Source organism: Podarcis vaucheri (genome assembly GCF_965113315.1).
Source record: "Podarcis vaucheri genome assembly, chromosome: 9".
NCBI lineage: Eukaryota > Metazoa > Chordata > Lepidosauria > Squamata > Lacertidae > Podarcis > Podarcis vaucheri.
In genome coordinates, this window is record NC_138767.1 from 78,032,259 (window position 1) to 78,056,677 (window position 24,419).

General features: G+C 42.1%; 1 protein-coding gene across 3 annotated transcripts in view; it reads left to right on the forward strand.

Moving 5' to 3' along the window:
• The window catches only part of DOK7 (docking protein 7), a 36,420-nt gene extending 14,448 nt beyond the window's left edge, over positions 1-21,972 (forward strand). The window contains exons 6-11 of one of the 3 annotated variants that reach the window (XM_082238543.1): positions 559-666; positions 2,317-3,185; positions 6,895-6,937; positions 9,539-9,610; positions 10,638-10,787; positions 21,612-21,972. In XM_082238543.1, the coding sequence (XP_082094669.1) occupies positions 559-666; positions 2,317-3,185; positions 6,895-6,937; positions 9,539-9,610; positions 10,638-10,787; positions 21,612-21,619 (1,250 nt within the window). In that variant the 3' untranslated portion in view covers positions 21,620-21,972. Of the gene's footprint in view, positions 1-558; positions 667-2,316; positions 3,186-6,894; positions 6,938-9,538; positions 9,611-10,637; positions 10,788-14,441; positions 16,892-21,611 lie in introns of those variants that run through there. The other 2 variants (XM_082238541.1, XM_082238542.1) reach the window with 2 other exon arrangements.
• The last annotated feature ends 2,447 nt before the right edge of the window (positions 21,973-24,419 follow it).

Sequence of the window (24,419 nt, forward strand, 5' to 3'; positions counted from 1 at the left end):
TGTATTAACTGTAATAATTACTGAAATTCCTCACTGGAAAATGGAAGAACAAGTATTGTCTGCCAAGAAGGAATTATGAATTTATCATTTTACAGTGGTACCTCGGGTTAAGAACTTAATTCGTTCTGGAGGTGCGTTCTTAACCTGAAACTGTTCTTAACCTAAGGTACCACTTTAGCTAATGGGGCCTCCGACTGCTGCCGCCGCACAATTTCTGTTCTCATTCTGAAGCAAAGTTCTTAACCCAAGGTACTATTTCTGGGTTAGCAGAGTCTGTAACCTGAAGCATCTGTAACCCAAGGTACCACTCCTGGAGGGAGTTATTAGCAGCTGATATTAAAAACCTCCCCTTCTGATGCTATATGTGAAGATTTTGGGAGGCAGGAAAGAACAGAACTCCGGTACCGGAACCCTCTTGATTATAAAGCAACAAAGTGCTCGTGTTTAAGGTTCGCAGGCAGCTCCAGGTGCTCTACTTAGACTATTAAAGTGGAAGCGTTTTTTTCTTACAGCTAGGCCTCAGTTGTGATTTGTCACTTTGGATTTGTTTTTTTTAAGACCCCAGCATAAATCCTGCATGCACAGAAGAGAGAGTGGCCCATGAAGCTTTGCAGTTAGAGAAGCGACTCAGCCTTCTGTCCCATACCAGTTATCATGGGAGTGCAGGTAAGGACAAAGTACATCATCCACCTGGGAATTTGATCCTGTTTTCTCAGGCCTCTGACATAAGGGGTGGTGGCACGTGGGCCACAAGGCCTCTCCAGCTGACTCACCAACCACTTTTCCCAGGCCCCACACCCTCTGAGGCCCCTCGCCTTCTGCAGCCCTGGTTCCAAGGCTATACAGCCATTTCCCCCTGAGCAGCAGTACCAGATTGCGGGAGGCATGAAATTTCCACCGCCCCTGTTTGTGATGTCTCCCCGCCTGCTGCTGCTCCACTGATTTGCAAGAACAAGTGGGAAAGGGGGGACATGGGTGCCCACAGAGGAGGGGGTTGCTCTCTTCCCTCGTGGGCAGGTCACCATGTTTCTGTGCTATTGGAAAAAGAGAGGACATGGGGTGTTTCTGTCTCTTTGATCTCACCCACTGCAGGCTTTCAAGCCCCCAGAAGCTGGCCAGGGAGTGAATGTGCCCTCAAGTGATGTCCCCTTACCTGATAAAGGGCTTTTCCACACTTCCTCTTCCCTGCAGCTTTCACCCATGGAAAGCACTCAATCAGAGCAAATGGCAATTGGGGTTTTCCCCAGGTTGCCATTTGTTCTGATCTCTTGCGAGAGTGGGTTTTACTTTGGAAAGGAGCAGCAGGGCAAGGGTGAAAGCCCTCGGACCTGTGTTTTCTAGGCATCACACAAGCGGAAGTGTGGATGAGCCCTTAAAAGGTAAAGGACCCCTGACAGTTATGTCCAGTCGCAGACGACTCTGGGGTTGTGGCGCTCATCTCGCTTTACAGGCCAAGGGAGCCGGCGTTTGTCCACAGACAGTTTTTCCGGGTCATGTGGCCAGCATGACTAAGCTGCTTCTGGCGCAACGGAACACTGAAACCAGAGCAGTGCAAGGAAAAGCCATTTACCTTCCCGCCGGAGCAGTACCTATTTATCTACTTGCACTGGTGTGCTTTTGAACTGCTAGGTTGGCAGGAGCTGGGACCAAGCAATGGGAGCTCACCCTGTTGCGGGGATTCAAACCGCCGACCTTCTGATTGGCAAGCCCAAGAGGCTCAGTGGTTTAAACCACAGCACCACCTGCGTCCCTGGGACGAGCTCTTAGAGTCCTCAAAATAGCTAAAGCTAAAGTCACATCTAGGCCATGGCTTTAGACTAGAGAGATGATGAGATGAAATTTATCATTGGGTATATTTGCCGTTCTTCATTCTCCTGTAGCAGTTGTGGGGTACCTCTGGCCTAGTGGCCTAATTAGGTTTGGCATGACTCATAATTTGGTCCAAACCTGATGTCACATATGATGTTGGGGTGGGGCAGGTAGAGACAGGGCTTCAAAGGGACAACTGGAAGCTTTGTGTGAGCTTCTGGCGGTTCCTTTGCAAGTGGGGCTCCTTGTCAATGTCAATCAGCCGGATGATGCTGACAGGGTCCCGTTCTGGAACTGGCTGCACTAGGAAGTTTCCCACTGGAAAATCCCTAATGCAGCCAAGGGACTTTGTATCTCTAAATTGAGTGTTACTCCCCTCACAGATGTAGTGGTCTAGAACTCCCTGAACTGTCAAAGTCAGAAGTATGGCTGATACCCCAGCTATCATCTTTCTTTATAGTGCAGCCATTTCCACTTGAATCATCAATCTCCTTTCTTTCACCCTAGGTGATGATAGAAGCTTATCAAGTTCATCTTCGGACACAAGCCATTCTGATGCTAGCATTGGGAGCAGATTGACTATTTGGGCAGACCAGTCTTCAGCCAGTACTTCTCAAGAAAGTCATGGATTGCCTGCAGCAAAGGGAATTCATCTTGGGGAGGAGAAGGCCCACTCAGAAGGTGTCCGCAGCATCACCAAACCACCTCCTAAGCTGCTTCGATCCAGACAGCTGCAGGAAATAGGCCGCCAAAGTTCTTCTGACAGTGGGATAGCTACTGGGAGTCATTCTTCTTACTCAGGAAGTTTTTCTTCATATGCTGGGAGCCTGGACATTTGCCGTGGTGATGAATTTGGATCATTGTTGAGTCTGCCGCTGAACCTCCCTTCAGACCAGAATATATGCACTTGCCCACCAGGTGATCACCTGAGGAGCCCTGGCCTGGAGTACCAGGTTCCCAGTTCCCTTAGACACGCCTATGACACACCCAGGAGTTTGCTACAGGTAGCTGCTAAAGACACACAAAGTTCAAGTTCAGATTCCTCATTATCCAAGGGTGAATCGTCTCAAGTAATTAGTGACCTCAAACTGCCATTGCCACATCTGGAAGAACAAGCTTCTCCTGAGCACAGAGGGGAAGGGGGCATGCAAGCAGCTCTCCCCCAGGAACATGCCAAAGACTCATCGCTTGAGGCAAGCATAGATTTTGTTTCAAGGTGGTCACATATGAGACAACAAGCACAATTGTTAGATTCTAGAAGTACTGATGTGGCAACATTCATTGGGGTCTCCAGCAGCCCGTGTGAACTGTGTAGCTCTCCTTCTGGGACAACTCGAGCTGTCTTTTCACCTTGCCCGGTCTGCGGAGGGCTAAAGGTAAATCATTGTTCTGAGCACATGCTGGTCTTGTTTGTAGAATTGTGTGCATTGTATGGGCGGATAAATGCTACTATATATGTGCCAATGGTAGCTGAAATCAGTTACCGTCAGGAAAACATTAACAACAACAGGTAAATGTTATTTTATTCATTACATTTATATCCAACCTTTTGTTCCATTGAATTCAGGGTGTCATGCTTAAGGTTACTGGGTGATTTTCCATGCAGACACTGACCAGCCCAGGTTTGCTGAGCTTCAGCCTTCATACCTTGTCCCAGGACTATGTGGAGCCTCTAAGATGGTTGGAGGGCCCCTTCCACGCCTCCTTCCAGCAACTCCTGCAGCCAAGCTGGGGCCAAATGGATTGCTCTGCTTGCCTTTGGTCTTGTCATCTAAGCAGTCATACACACTGCCTGGGCTTGTGCCCCGGAGAGCTCACTTTAGTGCTGCTAACACGGTTGTTTGGCTTCACCCCTGGAGGTACGCTCCACTGTCTATTGAGACAGACAAGTGCCAATGATTCTTTTCCCATTTTGGAGGGCCAAATGTTCCTGAAGACAACTATTAAGTCTGTAGGAGAAATCACTTTGATCCATCAGAAATAACTGGACATTTGTTCAGACTTTTATTAAAATAAATTGCGTTGGGCCATTCTGAGATGGTCTGTCTTAGGATATGGTTCCTGCCAGCCAGCTCGTAATTCAACTGAAGATTGCCCCTAGTCCAGGAGTGGGAACCTTATCTCTATAAAGGGTCAATGGCACTGGCGGAGGAAGAGGAGTGCGGGGGGAGTGCACCGCCCCCGGCAGCACGATCCTGGTGGGGTGCCATCACGGCTGCCCCCCTGCCCGCACTGGGTGCCACACCCCCGCAGGCGGCGTGCCATGCCCCCAGGACACACACCATGCCCCTGCGGGTGGTGCGCCACGCCCCCAGGATGCACAACATGCCCCTGTGGGTGGTGCACCATGCCCCCGGGAAGCGCGCCAGCAATGCCCTTGCCTGCTCTTCGCCCCCTGGTGCCAGAGCATGAAGCTCCGCCACTGGTCAGTGGTGCAATAGGTCAGTGTGTCTCGCTGCTAACCAGAAGGTTGGTGGTTTGAGCCCCCCAGCGACAGCTGTGGACAGGATTCCTGCATTGCAGGGGTCCCTTGGGGGTTCCTTCCAACTCTGGTGCTATGATTCTATTACCCTCTGGAAAAGCCAGTCAAGGGCTATAACTGATGGTGGGCCCAGCCAGAGCCAAAAACGAGCGGCATTTGCAGCATTTTAGAGCTTGCTCGCTCGCTCTCTGTGCCACCCTGACTTTGAAACTGGGCCAAGCGTTGCATGCTGCCTGGGCGCCATCAAGCCCTTAGCCCAAGGCATTAGTGTTATTGTACCACTTACTATATCTAGATGTTCAAGTGGAAAGTTTCATCCTTTTAAACAAAAGTGATTCAGTTCTTTGTCTCTGCAAAATCTTTAGGTGAGCAGCTCCACAATATAACCATGCCTTATTGCTCTGGCATTTTAGCTCCTTGAGAATATGGTTGGTTGAATGTGGCCTGAAAATGAGACAAAACATGGTACTTATGCTAGTGAAAAGTTTATTGCAACAGGTTGGGGGAGCATGAAAAAAGTTGGGCCAAGTACACTATTAAGTCTTGAGTAAACATCATGGGTCATTCATATATATAATTCGGAGTCTGGTTACTGTGCTGGTTAAGAATATATGAAGTACCATAACTGAGGAACTTTAAATGTAATGATCTTACTCAGCTGTCACAGTCTTGCTTGTGTCATTTCCCCCTGCTGTTCCTGGCGACTTCTTGACTGACTGACTGGTTGCTTCCAAAGGCCTCCAGACAGAGACCATTGAGAAAGGGGACGTTTGGGATGCCACTGTAATTTTAGCTTTTCTAATAATAGGGCAGTGGTGCAAAAAGTGTTAGGCAAATTGACCAGTCCTCTTTCAGAATTTGCCAAGGCCTGAGATGGGCAAATGGGAGGACTAGTATCTCTGAAAATGTGCCACGTTAGAAATTAAGTGCTTAGCGTGATTTCTAAATCAGCACATGTTCAGAATACCCGTTGTAAGGAAAATCAATAGGAGAGCCGCTGTGTCATGCCTGGCTTGCAAACCACCCTGGAATTTCTGAATGGTCACTGTTGATAACAGAATGCTAGACAGATGAACTTTGATTGCTGGGATGCCACAATTATTTTCCTGTTCTTATGAGGATTTGGTCCTACTCTTTGGCTTCAAGTCATTTGTCCCTCATATCTGCTGTGTGGCGGCTGCTTTATGTTTCTCAGTGATGAGGGAGCAGGCATGCAACAGAGGCTTACCTCTTTATTGCTGCACATATCCCAGGGCTGAGACAATACAGAAATATATACTAGGCTTGCTTTTTCTCCATTTAGCAGTGTGGGCCTACTTGCAGTGCGCTGGTCTGCATGTAACCATAAACCAAGAAATGCAGTGGTGTCCTGAACTTTCCAGAAGCAGGGGTTAGTGGCTAGTGGGATTGATTTATTCATTACATTTCTATATCTCATGATAACAACTTTCTTGGGCAGCTTGCAATGTCAATAAACTATTAAAATGCACCGGTCACTTACAGAAGAATAAAACATCAGGCTTCAACAGAATTTAAAAGATTTAAGATTAATTTAAAGAAATTGAAGAAATTAAAAAGGTTTGTGCCTCCCACAAAAAACTCTAAAATAGGTGCCAAGTGAGCCTCTCTGGGAACAGCACTACACAGCCAAGGTGCCAGTGCCAGAGGGGCCTCTCTCTACCAGCCCCTTGTTAAAAGATATTGTAGTTTAAGGTTGAATGAACAGCCTGCTGGTGCACGCTGATCAATAATGCCTGATTTGCTCCTCCTCTGCCCTTGCTTTTGCTGCATTGAGGAATAGATAAACCAGATTCTTTCTTCACATTATATGGAAACCCATCCCTTGCCTTTTCCACATTTGTGGAAGCCAGGGCAATTCCTCCTGGAGCTCAGTTGAAGTTGGCTGACCATGGTAAGTCCCCCAATGGGGTTGTTGTGGGGGTGCAGCAATGGGGTAGGACAGGACAGGGGCAGACTTGCACCTATTCCAAACGCCTTTCAGCTCAGCCATGTGACCTAGCAACCCAGTTGAACTTACACCAGCAAAAATGGTAATGTAAGTCAAAGCCTTCTTTTAAAGTCTTGTTCTCCCTCTGCCAGGCTCAGGACAGCTCAGCCAGCACTAGCCCCGGTGCTGGACAGAGTTTGGGAAAGGAGTAACATATGCCTGCTTAACTCAAGGCAGAGTTAAGTTCTGCTGGATTCCTATAGTTAGGATTGATCTGTTTTTTTAATTTAATAGTGATGATCTTCTAGTTCATATGGAGGTCAATTTCAGCATAAAGTGTTCATCTGTTGCATATATATAATCATTTACATATGCATAAAGAATTAATCATTTCAAATGTACTTGTAAAATTATTCACAAACAATATTGAGAGCTGGACTGACAGGATATGAGCTCATTCAAACAAGGTAAATTTATTATGCAGTTCCTTGGAACTTTTATCAACAAGATTAAATTGAAAATAGTTTTGAGAACAGTTTATCAGGTGAAAATTTTCAGTGTTAAGTTTGCAAGAAACTCATTCATGATAATGCATCTGTTTCTCTCTCTCTCTCTCTCTCTCTCTCTCTCTCTCCTCTCTGTTTTTTAAAAAAAGGAAACGTCCATTTTATCATCTGGAATTTTACCAGCCAGCCCAGGTAAGAGGCAATGAGATTTTTGCTAGATGTTGACACCTGTTGATTTCAGTACTCAGGGAAATGAAATTACAAGTTAAGGTCCCAATCCACAAGACTGCAATATTTATTCTTGGATTTTAAAGAAGACAAAAAGAAAAACAAGTCTTAAGCTTAAGGAGAGCAAAGTATTAATAAATTCACTCTGTATCAAAAAGAATTGTAAGCTCATGTGTGCCATCCCTCACACTGTGCTGATTTTACAGCTACCTATATTTACCTGGTCTTTGAGCCCTAATCCTCTTTCTTTGTGGGTTGGGCAAGTCTGTACATGCACACAAAACAAAACCCCCCTCAACGTCCCTCCCTTCTTTCCTTCCCATCCCCACCCCTATAACTTTGCTTCATATCGGGTATATTTTCCTTACGAGTCATGTGTGCAAATAGATTCTACAGGCTTCTACAGGCTCCGGCATTCATTTCAGTAGAGGAAACAGCATGGTACAAGTTTTTGTGGGTGTGGATCTCTGTGTGCCCACATTTCCCACTAGTTGAAGGTTCTAGTTTGTCTTCAAAGTCAGCAAGGTCCAAGACAGAGAGCATTACAATAGTCAGACATAGCAAAATCCCCTCAACTACCTTCAATAAGCATTGCTAGTTACTCTACCTCCAAAGATGAGGAAGTAACAGCCCTGTCAGTTGCAAGCCAAACCAACCCCTGCCTCCTAGGCCAAATCAAACTCTCCAGAGTCCAAAGAGATCCAGCCAGAATCACCTTTGACTTCTCTGGCGTGAGCTTCTGCCATACAGGACTTGGAAGTAAATATGAGGATTGAAATCCAATACACATCTGAAGGCATTAGCCTTCTTGACCCAAGGTGACCTATTTTTCCAGAAGTTACTTAAGAACCAAATCAATCAATTTTTTACTTCTTGGAAAAATAGGTTTCAAATAATCCTTTTGACTTTATGTTCATTTCTATCTGTAATCTGTTCTTACAAATTAATAATGACTATTATAACATAACAATGTGCATCTAGGTGCAAGGCCAATTAAAATAATTCCTGCTGGCATTATTTTACTTGGTTGGAGATGGCTGTTGCATTTCTGTTGTCACGCAAGTGGGAATAGATATCTCATTTTGTTGTCCTTGGCTACTAGTCATGTGCAGTTGCTATATTGTGGTCAATTGTGTTATATTTTTAGTGTTAATGATATCTAATGGATATCAGAAAGGCTGCAATAGGAAATAGAAAAATGTTTTAACTGATTCCTTTCATCAGCTGAATTAGCTTTAGGAAGCATTTGCTGAATTTTTGTTCCAAAGCAAAGTCAATAGAATAATGACTTTATCTCTCAGTGACTCCAAAGGTGGGAGGAATAGTAGTAGGAAGAAGAAAGAGGGAATTGATTTATCTATTACTGCCATACTGCCATGAATATCTCTACAAAGCAATTTATTTTGAGCAACTGGGCACAATAGAACCATAAATGATTTTTAGTATTAAGTTGGAGATGCTTTTAAAACAGGTGGTGCTTCTATGATAGTGTTTTGGTCCCTGAAAGCAAACGAAGGAACGAAGGACAAACTTTACAAGTAGATAGGCATAGTATTTGGAGAGGCAATTTCCTCAAACAAACCTAGGTCAAAGAAGCAAGTAGTCAGTATTTTTTATGAGATAGATAGTTATGCTTTATTTTTCTATTCAGATAGGAAAGGTTGTGTGTGTGGAAAGTCACAGGCAGTAATCTTTGCATTTAAACTACAAGTTGGAAGACCTTTTGTGAAGAACTTCATCACAGGAATGTTGGTTTTGGTAGGATCCCCATGGTCAAAGCAACGTTTGCTGTAGTTCTCGGTCCTTGGAGTTCCTGTGATGAATTAATTATGTTTGAATTACTTAAGAAAACGAAGTTTAATGAGGAGTAAGCTCCATGAAAGATAAGAAAATCCTGTTTACAGATGATCTTCTGGAGTTCATTTTTATGTCCATCTTATGTGGTACCGATCCTGAAGTGCAGATTGCACCATATGGGAAAGCAACTGTTCCCTTGTAGAAATTGTAAAAAGTACCATGACAAACTTTTCTCTCTAGTTTGATAGGTTTAACAGTTTTGATTTTCCAGGTGTCCCCTCACATAAAATTGAGGTGAACTAGTCCTTCTGTGGCGCTGTACAATTTCTAATCAGATGTGTCTGCTATTACTGTCATTCAGTTAGGTAGACTGTCTTAAAAGACTCTGGGAAGGTTGCAAGTATCACAGCACTCCCGAACCCCATGCACCATGACCGATTAGCGCACGGTGCAAACTCTTCAAACGATGGTAGTATTTATTCCCTTCAAAGTGTTCTTAGAAGCATGTAATACTTCCTAGATAATCTCCATATTTCTTGACTGAGCCACATTTTTTAATCCTTTGCAAGGAAACTTAAAGAATTGAGACATGTGCGGTATTATTACTGTCCATATTGTTGTTTAAAATTGGAATAATAATAATAATAATAATAATAATAATAATAATAATAATTTATTATTTATACCCCGCCCATCTGGCTGGGCTTCCCCAGCCACTCTGGGCGGCTTCCAAAAAAATATTAATGTATAGATTTCTGTATGCTCTAGGTCCTAAAGGAAGCTATGAATTTATGATGCCACCTACAGAGTCTGGCGCTCCATCTGATCCTGAAGAAGCTGGTGAGTAAACTGACTTGCAGCAGAGTACACAGACTGGTGGTGATTTCATATGAATAGGCAGACAGATTCAGTTCAATGGATGGCGAGGGAACACTCCAAATGTCACAAGGCGTCGGACAAACCCTTAATGGGGGATATGCAGAAACTCAGTTCCAGCACCTCTCAGGTGTGTGCCGTTGCAATTATAAGAGGTGTTCATGGTGAGTTCTGGCACCTCTTTTTCTCGAAAAAAAGCACTGGGGATATGATTAGGGCCCAATCAGGCACTTGCTGGAGGAACAACGTGAGCTACTTCCTAAATGAAAAGGCCATGAACATATAGGGAGGGTTCCCTGGAGTATTATAAAGCATACCTCACCCCAAGAGAGTTTTGTTTTCCATAGAATACCCAACTTTAATCAGACCTTTGCCTTGCCTAGTCCTCTTTTCCTCATTTCTAAGCACATATATCAATATAATCTTTGTGGAGAATCTGTAGAAGTTCTTTTATTCGTAAGTTATTCCACTGCCCTTTACTGGGTAATTTCCTCCCAATGCAAATACAAGCTTCAGAGGAAGGAATGTACCTCAGGACCATAACAGGGGAGGAAAGGGTTATATTCCCACCCCACCTGCTGCAATCCTGATCATTATCATTGCCCCCCTACAATTGATGCTATTTGCATTTTTTTAAACTTCCACTGTAAATGCAAAGATGTACTTTAACATCATGTCTAGTTTGATTCTCAGTACCTGCAGAGCAAGGGCACTTTCAAAATGCAGTCTTACCCTCTCATTGTAATACCACTGACAGCTGTATGCACTCTTGAGTGTGCATGGAACTCATGTATGCTTGGGTTGGCGCATTAATTTTCAGCCATATCACAAAGGAGAATCCATTTCCTCTGTTGAAATGAACAGGAGAACTCCATGAGTGCATGAATTCAAAGATTTCCCTTCTTGTCTTACACCCAAGTTGATGTCTTTTTACTTCTTCAGGGCGCTTAAGTTAATGTATCTTTTAAAAGCATGTTCCCTCTCATGGCAGGGGCAGTTGGTTATTCAGCAGACCTGCCAATGGCTGATCGATTGCATGGTGAAATGGCAACCTATGTTAATATTCCTACCAGCCCCACATCAAAGAAACAGCTTCATTACATGGAGTTGGAACTTCAGGAACCTAGCACAAGCATAAGAGGTAAATATCTTTGAAAGCAACTGAAGCTTTCTGCTGTTTTTGCATAACATTTTAGGCTGTTCCAGGGATCAAAAGGGGCTTTTGCAAAGCTACACTGTGGCATGGTCACCTTTTACAGATGCCTCAATCACCGCTGGTAATTGGGTACTTGCTAGCTCCATTGCACTACTGCTACATGCTTTATTTTTTCTCTTTGATTTCAAGTAATATACAATCTCCAACTATTTATTTGCTGCTCTGTCATGAATTTCTTCACCACTTTCGATGTGTGACAGGGGGTTAAGTCCTGCTGCAATATCCCAGTACAGTCAGGATACCTCTTTTCCAGCTCTGGAATAACTCTCTTTCGCAGAACCTCAATATATTGTGGCGAGCGCATCATTCCTTCTGTTGGCTGCAGGCTTCTGACACCATAATGATCAACTGACTTTTCGTGTTTGTTTTGAGTACAGGATTACGAGTCAGATAGAAAACAAGCTTTGTTTCAATTAATTTGCACAAGGGTGTAGAGCTGTCTGTCAGCAGTGGGTAGGTGCTCTTGGAAGCCATACTACCCTGGCACATACTACCCTCTCTAAGTATTTAGAGAGAACAGCGCAGAACTCTTAAGAAGCCCACTGGAGAGTAGCAGAAGCGTTCCCCCTAAGGAGATATTGGAGAAGTAATTAGACAACTAGGAAGATAACCATTTGAGGACAGAATCACAGTCATCAAGGGAAATGAGGGGGTGATCAACTGTTGGCTCTCCTAAATTATCTGTTCATGGAGCATCCTGATTTGGTTGCACAAAACTTACACCCTGAGACCTGCGGGTATAGGGAGGTATACAAATTTAATTAATAATAATTGTAGCAGCAGCAGTAGTATAATATATGATACAATATCTTCTTTAAATCCATTATTTGCTTGTGCAGAAGTTATACATCTTTCCATCAGTCAACCATTATCCCACACTTTTTAATGTATTTCCCTGCTACTTTGCTATACACAAAAAATTGTTTTTTAAAAAGTGTATTTGTTGGGCCCAGAACAACACAGCCCTTTAATTGAGCAAACCTTCATTTCTGATATGCAGTGAAATCCCTCCTCCAGAATAGTGACATTCTGGATGTGACCCATATCTAAGGGAGCAAAAATGTTGAGGAATCGGAGAACTGAGGACTGAGTAGAGGCCAAGATATTTGATATGTTTGAATACCAATGGGAAGGGGCCAGAGGAGAGGAGTTTGATAGTGTGCTTTATTTTACTTTTCTGTTTAGTTTTTTCCTGTTTGGTATGTTGTTTTCTATTACTATTTTTAGTTTAATTGGAATTTTATGGTATATATTAGGTTGAAAACCTTTAATAAAAATAATTTAAAAATGATAATGTGGAAAAGAGCACGGTTGATGGCAGCTGGAAGCCAGGAAAACACAGGATAGGTCAGGATTATGGGGTGGTCAGCTCATCACATGTGGCAGGGAAGAAGGAAGAAAGGTTGGAAGGAAGTAACTGAAGAGAGGAAGGAAAAAGCTCTGGTGGATTCAATTTTGGTATTTAAAAAGTGCATTCCTACAGTAGGATTCTGCAGCTGCATACAGTGGTGCCTCGCAAGACGAAATTAATTCCTTCCGCGAGTTTTTTCGTCTAGCGAATTTTTCGTCTTGCGAAGCACGAAATCCCATAGGAATGCATTGAAATTCAATTAATGCGTTCCTATGGTCAAAAAAAGTCCAAACAAAGCCAAATTTGGTACAACAAGAGTTTATTAAGTGCTCTTTAAAGTCACACATACTGTAAAGAACATTTCAAAAATTGAAGGAACAACAAATTAAGTTTCTAAACAGGACAGAATTTTTTTTTTTTTAAAAAAACATGGCCCAATGGTCACAGAAAATCATAAATATTCAAAAAAAAAAACCCCACACAAGCTCCCAGATTCTTGCAAACCCTTCCTCAACTGTTCCCCCAGCCACCCACCACACAGAAATTCAAATCCAGAATTTTTTTAAAAAAACAGCAGAGTGGCCCATTGGACACAGAAAATCATAAAAATGCAGAAAAAAACCCACACAAGCTTCCAGATTCTTGCAAACCCCTCCCCAACACCAAGTCCTTGAATTCCAAACACCCCAACCCAAAATCCAAACCCCCCCAAAAAAAGTTTTAAAAGAAGTTTTGGGAAAGCTTCAAAAATCACCAAAAACCTCAAAAAAGGCTACCACACCGCGTTTGATGAGTTGCTCCTCGAAGTCAAGTCGCAACTGTATTAAAGGTGTTAAGAAAAAGGAAACAAACTTGCAAGACGTTTTCGTTTTTCGTCTTGCGAAGCAAGCCCATAGGGAAATTCGTCTTGCGAAGCAACTCAAAAACGGAAAACTCTTTCGTCTAGCGAGTTTTCCGTCTTGCGAGGCATTCATCTTGTGGGGCACCACTGTATCTTCAGAACCTTTTACAACTCCTTCGCTAGGGAGGAAGCAGCGGTTGCTGATACTCATTAGTGCTGGCAGTGTGGAAGACAAAGAGACCAACAGAACCAATGGCTGGCAGTCCAAACCAGCTCCAGTTTTTTCTCCATCCCTACAGGGGCAATGCTGAGATTAAGGAGAAGGAAAGTGACAAGTAGTGCTACTTCCTGGACTGGTTGGTAGTGCAAAAGCAAACAGGCGGCAGCTGGTTGTGGGGCAGCGCCCCATCTACCCTAGCAAACTAGTGTCCAGCAGGACGAGATGCTCTCCGTCTTCCCATTGGGTACAGAGCAGCCCCTCTGGGTCTGCTTCGTGAGAAGGACAAGCATCTTTCCAGAAGGAAAACAATGTGGAAGGAAAAATGGTCCTGAGGAGGAGCACTACTAATGGGGAAGCTGTGGGATGTGAAACACAGAACAGTCAAGTACAACATCCCTAAGGTAGACATAAAAAGGGGGTGTCTGGACCAGCCAGTCGGAATTTTCTGTTTCCTCCTAAGCTGGGATAGGCTTTCTCTACATGTGACCAGAGGTGGGCATGGCCTCACCTGTGCAGGAACAAAAGCATAAGACTGGCCGCCATCTCTCTCTCTCTCTGACTACATTCGTCAAAGAAGCAACATCTGCTTTTAGCCTAAGATGCTCCCTTGGCTTCCAGCCAAGAGAGGACAAAGGGACTATCTCTTTATGGGATAGATTCCAGGTTTATTACTTTTGTAACTTAAGTTTGCTTTCTGGGATCCATCTGTGAACAGAATGTGAGTGAGTAAACTCATTTTATACTTTTATAGAAGACTGTATCGTGTCTATTTCTTTATGAGGGACTAAAGGGGAAATTACCAGGTAACTTATTTTAGAGGCTTTAGCGAGCCAGAGCAAACGCATCTGCTGTGCAAGTTTAAAAAGGGGAATGTTACTCTGCTAAATTGTAGAACTTGTTAACACAAGTTGGAAAGGATATAATCAAGCAATATATCCTCTCCTGCATCCCTGAACATTCCCACAGAAGTGCTGATAACACTGCAACATTATGTTGTAGGTTCCACTTGTTCGTTTGGATTCTGAGCTACAAGAGCTTAACTGTTTCTTGATGCTATGTTTTCCAGTAACAAAGATTATAGCTTTTAAGTTCTGGTGTGGGTATTATTATTTGAGCTGTGTGTGACATCAAACTGAGTATTATTGTATTCTTACCTAATTATCTTAGGTGAAAGTACATGAAGATGTTATAACCATGGCAATGTTTTTCTGCCATAGGGAGTGGATCAACTAAATATGCCCAGATTGACATTACAGCGACAGAGACTGCTCATAAAGTAGGGACACAACACGCTCAGTTCAGAGAGGAGCGTCTGCAAGAGCTGGAACAGAAGAAGAAAGGCTCTTCATAGCTGCCCCTAACATAGTACTTGTAAATGTTTCATGAGTTTATTAATTTAACTAAACGCTGCCATCGTTTTCAGATTTGTACCAGATTCATTCCAATCTATTCATTTCCAATTGGAAAACTGGTAGCATGGGGTGTGTGGGTTTGTGTGTAAAAACATTGGTTGTACACATGTATGACAGATCACTTACGTTGTAATTTTTTTACTATCTTGACAAATCAGGTATCAAATACAAATGATTTTCAAACTGTGGCATTTAATTTAAAGACATTTGAATGTGTTGTGTGTTAACAAGGATGTACATGTAGCTAAGTATACATTAAATATTGGTCTATACAGCATGCGTATTGACAAGAATGCTGTTTTTTGTTAAGAGTTAAGGTAGCTTTTCATGCTATTTTTCAAAAGTCAAAGACAGATTTCTCATAAGAATCACTGTTGGAGAACAGATACAGCTTTAAATTTCCAGCCTCTATATTTCTGATTTTTGGCAACTCTTGAGTTGTATAGGAAACGTAATTATTAATTATAATGAAGAAATAAGATATTACCAAACAGTTTCTCTTTAATAGTTGCAGCAGCAACACTATTGCCAGTGCAGGCAAAGCCTAATTGCATGGCAAGTGAAGCTTTGCTCCACTTCCCAGGAAAAGATACACAGGAAAATAGGCTCACACACCTACTTGCTACTTGCCTGACCAAAGGCAACTGCCACTCTACTGTCCCACTTTGTCCTGGCAGCACCGTAAGGGACGACAGCAAGACCACATTCTGGCCTTTGAGCTGGTGCCTCAGTGCTGTAGCACACTAGCTCAGTTCTTAAACAAAATCATAACGGTAGAGGCAATGCTGAACAGCAGAGCAACAGCCAATCGCACCTTGAATAAACCAAGTTGCAGTCCGTAATTCACAGTAGAAATTGCAGAATCAAGGCATACCAGCTACGCTGAACATTATGGGTAGTCTTCAGTGGCAGCCATGTGCTGATGGAAGGAGTCTGTCAGAGGAATGGACATGGGGTGGGACCAGTGGCAAATCTCCAAAAATGCCACCTTGGACTCCTTTGGGAGATAAATAATTTGATAAATAAAAATTGCCTCCCTCCCCATTCTGCTGGTGGATTCCTATTATCTGTGGATACACCACCTTTCTTCTTTGTTGGCTTGTTGAATTGGACTTTTGAAAAATAACATTTATGGCAACCTCATCTCTTGATAAAATAGGTATGCTGTCAATGACTTCCTCTGGGGTTTTGGGTTTTTTTTACAAGTTAACTTTTCTACTAAAGCAACACCCTGACTTTTTTTTTTATTAGATGTAACTAGTGACTTTGATCCAGCGGTACCATGTAGAATGAACTGGTATCTCTGCCATCTTCCCCTCCGTCAAATCCAATTTATTATTTACTCCTCTGAAACAGGTTAATATATTATTCCTGTGCACATTTCATGACTGCACCACTTTCTTTGTTTATCTCACTTTGTTTATTTCATGTAGTTTAGAGTTTGGTTCAACATCCTAAGAAACTGTCACATGATTTTATAGAATATTGTAAGGGATAGTTTATGCAGAATCCATGGCCCCTTTTGAAAATAGAGATTTGCATTTCGATTTCCCAAGTTTGCCTCAAAAGGTGGCTGAAACAAAAACTCTCACAGGGGTGCTTGATCATGACCTTTGGGTCAACAGTGTGGCTTCCTGTGTTGTTTCTATAATCTGCTTATGCGCAAATCCATCTTCACCTAGATGGACATTTTGTGCCTTCAGTTTCTGTGGGCCCAAATGAAGTAAGTGTGTCTATCCTTTGTTTTCATTTCATTTCATTTCAGTGTTTTAATTTGTCCCATTTTCTGATTGAGATCATGTCTTACATGTATTTTCCCACTTAATACAACTTTTCCACTGAATACTTAAAGTATGGAGGTGCTCTCAAGCAAAGAAGTTGCTATTTTATGAAAAGTGGCACTAATACTACTGACACAATTCAGCTATTAGTGCATTGCCCTCTGGGCTTTAGCAACTATAACAGTATTCCATAAACAGTATATTTATTTACTCTTGCAAATAAGTAGTCAAAATAATATTTACCCGAATTCATAACATTTATTGCAAGTATAGCTGCAGATACTTAGAGAACAGTGTTCTATCTATTGGAAAGTCAGTAATGTCACTGTACTTTGTATTGAAGGATTGGTACAACTGAGCCTTTAATTCTATAAATGTTTTTATATTCAACTGTAGTCTAATACAATTTACTATTTATAATTTACTGCTGTGTCTTTTTGTATCAAACTGCTATTATTCAAAGTTGTTCCTGGCAATGCAGTGGTTTAAAAGAGAAAGTTAAACAATCTCATAATATTCAAATAACACCCCCTTCTAAGTATAAGAATTGTCCACTTGAGCATTTATCACTATTTTTTGCCTCCAGTTGTGCCTGTCAGATGAGAACTCCCAGGATAGCTACTAGATAGGCAGAATGAGCTATGCTTCATTTCACACAGCATACTATAATGTGAAAGAACCAGAATTCTGTGATACCACTGAAATTCACATTTGATGTGAATTTCACTTTTTATGATCAGCTTTTGCCTCCATACTACTATACAAAAATTAAAAAAACAAGAAGCAGTTTCTCCTTCCAACAAACAGCAGCAACTCTGCTGATGGGAAGTTATAACAATTATACAAAAATATAAAATGATTTTTCCATCAGTGCCTTTGAATTTGAAAAGTGGAGTTCTTTCAGAAATACAGTTCTCCGCATGGGTGTTCAGCAGGGTAGGGACACTCCCACCTCAATAAAAAACAATGTTCTCCAGATACCCAGCTTTCATTTTTAAACAGGTATGTTTCTAGGCTTTATTTGTAAAGCCTGAGATATGAAGCAAAATGTACAGGCACTTTTCTTTTCATGTTGTGTGTGGAAAAACTGGTCTGCTCCATTCAGTGTTTTATATTTCAGTCACCCAGAAAAATTCATGGCTCAAACCTATGGCTCTCCGTTTATTTCTATTTCACAATACTTTGACCTTTTCCGTAAATGCATTTTCATTTTCCCTTCCCCATTCTACCATTAAACCAAGTACTGTATACCTTAGATGGTATCTTGTAAGTACACTTAACAATTTTTCAAACCAAGTTCCAGTGTACAGTGGTACCTCTAGTTGCGTTCCGCTCTTGTTATGGACTTTCAACTTATGAACGCGGCAAACCTGGAAGTGTTTACTTTGGGTTTGCCACGCGCACATGCACAGAAGTGATCTGCGACCTCGCGCATGTGCAGAAGCGCTCGATCGCACATGCGCAGAAGAGGTGCTCTAGTTGCAGACTTTTTGGGGTGCGAACAGCACCCCGAAACAAATTAAGTCCGCAACTAGAAGTAACACTGTGTTCCAACATTGCTCACTAAGGATGAACTCCAATAATTTACCTGGGAGTAAGTTCCATTTAACTCAATGGGACTTTCTTCCGATAAGACATGCATGGAGTTGCACTATAAATAACTAAATATATGCTATAATAAACATTTTCAAACAAAAAATTGTCCTCAATTTTTATCCATATCTATACATAGTAGGAAGTATTCTATTCTGTTTTAAGAATTAACACAATTTAAGAATTAACACAATTGTCAGGTTTAAACATATACTGTGATCAAATCTAAAATTTTGAACCTAATCATTAAACTAGAAGGATGCATATGAGACAATAACAGTACTTAAGATGGATCATTTTCCAACGTGTATAAAAGGAATGAATTACAGGATTAGCCAAGACATTTACTTGCCATTGTTTTTTACTGAACCATATGAATGTCTATAAAAGGAATCTCTAAGGGTATTATCCAACTAGTTTCTTCTGTCAGTGCAAGGATTTCTACTTGTGCAATGGAACTCACCCTGCTTAAGCCCCATGTACCCTTCACCCTCCCCAGATCTGATCCAGAGGGTTGGGAGGAGCCCAGAACAGATTTAGGGAGCCTTTGCTTGTTTTGATATAGAATCTTGCATGCAAGTCCAGATTTTTTAATCCTGTTAATGTATACCTTTATCATTTTCTCCTTTATTTGGGTATATTTATTCATAATGTAAAAACAAAAACAATTTAGAATTACATTCAATTCATGCTGTTCTCGGTTGCAATCTCTTTGATTCACAAATAATTCAAAGAAAATTCTTTAACGTCTACTGCTAAGTAATATATAGAAATAATTAACTTTCTTCTTCCAAGGGTTTTTACAAAAAGCTATAACTTTAAAGACTCTGGTATTATGATTATTCCCAAAATGTCCTACTTTAATTTATTTAACTACTGGAAATCTAGCTATACTTTTTAAAAAAGCACTGGATCTGATAGCATTAACACCCTATCACCAACATTTAATGTTAATTTTCTTTATTTCTAAGAGGCATCCCTTTAATTAGTTCTTACTGCTATTGCTCAGATTTTAGTACTCTAAATAAAAAATATTGGCAAAAGGGAACAAATCTGCCATGTTCTTCTTTCCAATAATGCTGTTTCTGACCATCTATTACTTGGAGTAATCCTAGGAATGGGTGTATCATAAATACTTGAAAACTAATTCACAAACTTGAGTTCTCAAAATAAATGTAGTTAATACTGCTTTTTAACAAAGGCTTCTCTACAATATCAAATGCTTTTTGAGCATCCAACATGGTAATTCAGTTTTTTTGCCTTGTTATTAAACTGAAACTAGTAATAGATAATGCCCTTAAATATGTTTCAATGTGCTATTTGATGGAAGGTGACATGAAGGCACTGTATTGTAATTCTGAGTTAATTATTTCATAGTCGCTTCTGCTTTGCACATAATTTCCCCATGATAAGGCTAAATTGATCTTATACATAATTTTCATTTTTGTTTCATAATTTAAGTATCTTTCAAAATTGAAATATCAAAAGCTAGTATCTGATCTGGTGTCATTTCTTAAAATTATTTTTGTCTTTTTCTAACATCTATTTGGTTTTGTTTATACTTGTTGTAATGATTGATAAACTGGATAACCCTTTTCAGCAATAAAAGGGGTGACTAAAATAAAGGCAAATCTCTGGGGCGTATTGCATGGTACAGACATATCTTCCATGGAAGGTAAAATAGCACAGATGTACTCTCTTGTTCTTTTATTATTATTATTTTTAAAAAACCTTATGGGGTGCCTAGCACTATGGATGGCAGAGGTTATAAATATTTACTTGAGAAATACATATGGACATGGATACAAATGCACAGAAATTCATAGACATACATGCACAAACACACTTTTGGTCTAAGGTAACTTCCTGTATATCTTCCAGACCTATGATAGGTGTGCTTACTTGCATGAACATGAACTCAACCACGTCTACACACAGGCGCATCCCACAAATATCTCTAAATTGTTTTAGCAATTAATGCTGTGGTCACAGCACACTTCACTAGCCCTCTTGGGGTATTCTTGCCTCCATGTTGGTCCACAGAGGAGCCCTGGCACACTGGCAAGCACTGCCCCCTAGAGTGCAGAGCTACTCAAACCCAGACCATGCTAAAGGAATGGAAGAGGGGATTCTAGTTCTCCCCTCATCCCTAGGAGGAATACAAGAGAGTGAGATAGCGGGGTGAGGTGGCCTATGTGCCAGGGACATGGGCTGGGACAAGGCTCAGTAGGCTTGACAGAATGGCAGGAGGAAAGATACAAAGGTAGGAGTGGGAGAAGCAAACAAAAGAATGACTTGGTACCATCTGCAGATTTCAGATAGATGCTCCTACTTTCCTCCCTAAGGTGACTAATGAAAATATTTCAAAAATAGAACTAGCAATTGTTCTCTCAGAGATCATCCGCTCCTTTCTTATCTCTGACTTAATAGTATGCCTTTTAGCTTCACACTTTAACCAGTTACTCATGCTGGAGGCCCTGAACTGAAATCTGCCTTTTTTCATTTCTCATTTGGCATGTCATGAACACTTCACTGACACAACTGAAATTTAATGACTCTCCACCTCTTGTATCTTTGACTTGCCAGAATATTTATCTGCATAACTCTTAAAGAATAAAACTGGTGGGTTTTTTTTGGGGGGGGGGGTTGCATATGTGAAAACAACTAGTGACGGTGCTGAAGTTTGGAACTGGGGAGTGCAAAAAGCAAGAACTCCCCCAGTTCAAAAAACAAAACCCAAGTTCAATCTGCTTGGATTCAGACTGGCACAAGCCTTTCCCTTCCCGTTCCAGTCCAAATTTACAAGGTGGCTGCCTTAATATATTGCATAAAAGATCCATGGGAAAGCTACGGTAATTCCCATTGGTTTTGATGTCCAAGCTAGCACAATCTTCAAGACCCATGGGAACTACATTTCCCATGTTTTCTTACACCTGGGATGCTTCTGGGCATCACTTGGACAGTATCACAAGTGTGGTACCAGGAGATGATTTAGTTCCTAATGATCCCTCTAAGATGTCAATCTATGAGAACTACAGTGGTACCTCGGGTTAAGAACTTAATTCGTTCTGGAGGTCCGTTCTCAACCTGAAACTGTTCTTAACCTGAAGCACCACTTTAGCTAATGGGGCCTCCTGCTGCCGCTGCGCCCCTGGAGCCCGATTTCTGTTCTCAACCTGAAGCAAAGTTCTTAACCTGAGGTACTCTTTCTGGGTTAGCGGAGTCTGTAACCTGAAGCGTATGTAACCTAAGTTACCACTGTATATTTATTCAAGATTCTGCCAACAGGCTGAAGGTCTGTTGAAGATGCTGCTCCCAGATAAATTATGGGGAAGGAAAAGGAGCTGGGGTGAGGCTTTAAGGCCTCATTACATCCACAGTAATATAATCAGGTGTGTGCTGAAGCTATCATTCTAGATGGGACTTAGCGGATATTAACTTATTTTGGGCCCATGTTGAATCAAGCCGAGATTAACCTATTTGAAGCAAGCCCATTCCTGGCGAAGATCACCATCCATTTCTAATTATGTCACATTTCATCCCTGCTGCAGATGTCTGAAAATAATGGACAAAAGTAAGAGGAACTGAAGCATCCTCTCCAAGTCTCCTGATTTTTCCAGGGGCAGTCCCAGAATTATGAAGGCCCTTCCGGCTTCTGGTTTGATCCTGGAATGTCCCTGTTTCTGTCACCAGTGCTGAGCTTGGGGAGGAAGATGAGCCAGCGCTTGTCCCAAGCAGTGGTGGCTGCAGTGGTGAGGGAGCTGCTGGCCTCCTTCCGTCAACTCATAGCAGCTGCTGGAGTGCTGGTGTGGAGGAGGAGGAGAGGCTGCCACCACCGTGTCCCAACCTCGCATGATGTGCTGACTGAGGGGCAGGCATAGGACAGGGCCGCCCTGGGCTGGAAGAAACGGGGAGCAGAGCAGAGCGGAGCACAAAGTGTCGGATTCTTAAGCCTTATCAGAGGGAAACTGGCCACTCTCCATGCACCCGGCTTGAGCTCCTTGTTGACCTCCCCGTCTGCGTCTCCCGGCAGGATACAGGCTAGGTCACTATCGGCGATCCTCCTCAAGCGTGAGAAGAACACACCATTCTCCCCTCCTCCCTGCCTCCCCAGGGAGGGGAAAGAGTCAGACAGAAATGTATTTACATCACTTTATTTCTGTCCTTGCAGCAGTACAGAGAAATGCGTCTGCACACATCAGACTCCAAACAGCAGAGAGATAAACTCCACCCCTGTACTTCCAGTACAGGTCAGATGACACTCTGAGCTAACATCCGGTGCTCAGTACAGTGAATAGACTGCCCCTTTGTTCCCATGGTACAGTCCCAAACATCAACATCCTGTTTTGCTTTCCAGCCACCTGCAGCTCGCTCTCGCATTGCTGCTTTTCCGTAACACAAAGAGCCTTGATTTTATTTTTTAATGCTTTGTGCATCCACATCTAACTTTGCCCCCTTCTAAAATTAATCTATTGGTGTGTTTTTCTTTTTGTACATCTAAGGTAAAGGTAAAGGGACCCCTGACCATTAGGTCCAGTCATGGCCAACTTTGGGGTTGCGGCGCTCATCTTGCTTTATTGGCCGAGGGAGCCGGCATACAGCTTCTAGGTCATGTGGCCAGCATGACTAAGCCGCTTCTGGTGAACCAGAGCAGCACATGGAAACACTGTTTACCTTCCCGCCAGAGTGATACCTATTTATCTACTTGCACTTTGACGTGCTTTTGAACTGCTAGGTTGGCAGGAGCAGGAACCGAGCAATGGGAGCTCACCCTGTCACGGGGATTCAAACCGCTGACCTTCTGAGCAGCAAGTCCTAGGCTCTGTGGTTTAACCCACAGCGCCACCCGTGTCCCTTTTTGTACATCTACCAAAGAGTAAAATACAACAACATTGCAATTAAGGGGTTTTCTAAGGACGGTGGAGGGCATATGTGCTGTGTCCTATTAGTGTGTACTCACCCTTCTTCTGATAGGAAATGCTCTGCAGCAGGGGACAACGTCAAAAAATTGGAGGTCGAGGAGAGTCAGTAGATGAGGAGTGAGAAATGTCCCTATTATCATCTGAGGGATGCTGGGGGGAGGGGTATACTGAAGTAAAAAGAATAAAAATGGTTTAAGTGTGTTTCTTCTGTCTGCATAATAGTGTTATTTTTCAGGGAATGTCTGTCACAGATACTTTGAGCTACTCTGTGTAAAATTCTGGTGAAAAACACAGCAGCATTGATGAGGCAACCTTCATGTTCTTCGCTTCAGCATCTAGAATCCTGCAACTGGAAAAGGCTTTCACCCAGCAAAACCCCTCTAGGGCTTAATGTGGGAAATGTAGAGCTGGAGCTCTACCAAGAGATGGCCTGCCTGCCTCTTTTATTGACATTGGTAAGGCAGTATAACATTTGAAAGTTTCAATCGTGGTAAATGATTCCACATTAGACTCAACTTTTGATTAAAAAATTGTCATTCGGAAATAAATCCCATGCAATAAATCCTTATATGCGTGGGATTTGAACAAGTGAAGGACGGTTAACAACAATACATTGGGGTTTGTGTGTGTTGGTTTAGCTTCTATTGCACAGATGAAAGGTGTAAGGCCTTTGGGAGCACAGGAAAAGACAGGTCTTGTTCCAGAGAGTTTCTCTTTGCTAGTAAGTTCTTAGCTTGTGTTTCCATGCCACTTATGCAATAACAGTGATAATGAGCTTACCTACAAGCCAAAGGTTTGTTTTGTCTGCCCCCTAAGCTCTTTGAGATTTAGAGCAATTGCTCTCTTTGTTCTCACTTTCTATCAGAAGACTGAGCATTCTGAAATCTCCTGCTTTCTGTCAGCAGTTTTCTAAATTAATTAATTTTTAAATCCTGACCAGTAGCATAACTTGATTGCACATATACTGTTGCGAATTAGTGACATTTTTGTCCACCCAAAAGGCTGCCATATGATGTTCCATACACCAGATGGGCAAACTTAGGGACTGAAATATTCAGGAATCTGCACAGGACCATGCCAGGAATGGAAACTGTAACTTTCTATTCCCTTCTTGTCTTTCCCCTGGAACAAATCTTCTTTTTGTTTTGTTTCTTGCAAAATGAAGAGTTCTAGAAAATTCACAAATCTCAAGCAGCCATTAAATACTGTTCCAGGAGTCTATGATACTCATGGTGTATCTTTAAAGCTGTCTGTGACCTACTTTGCTGTGTTCATACATACGAACCTGGGGGCTTCATTCCCCCGACACTACAACATTTATCTTTCCCCTGCAAACTCTGCAGCTTTTTGCAACTTGGCCGAAATAACTTGAGTTGTACTCAGATGTAAAAAGACTTTATAATTCCTTGTTCAGTATATCAGAATAATACTGTTTCT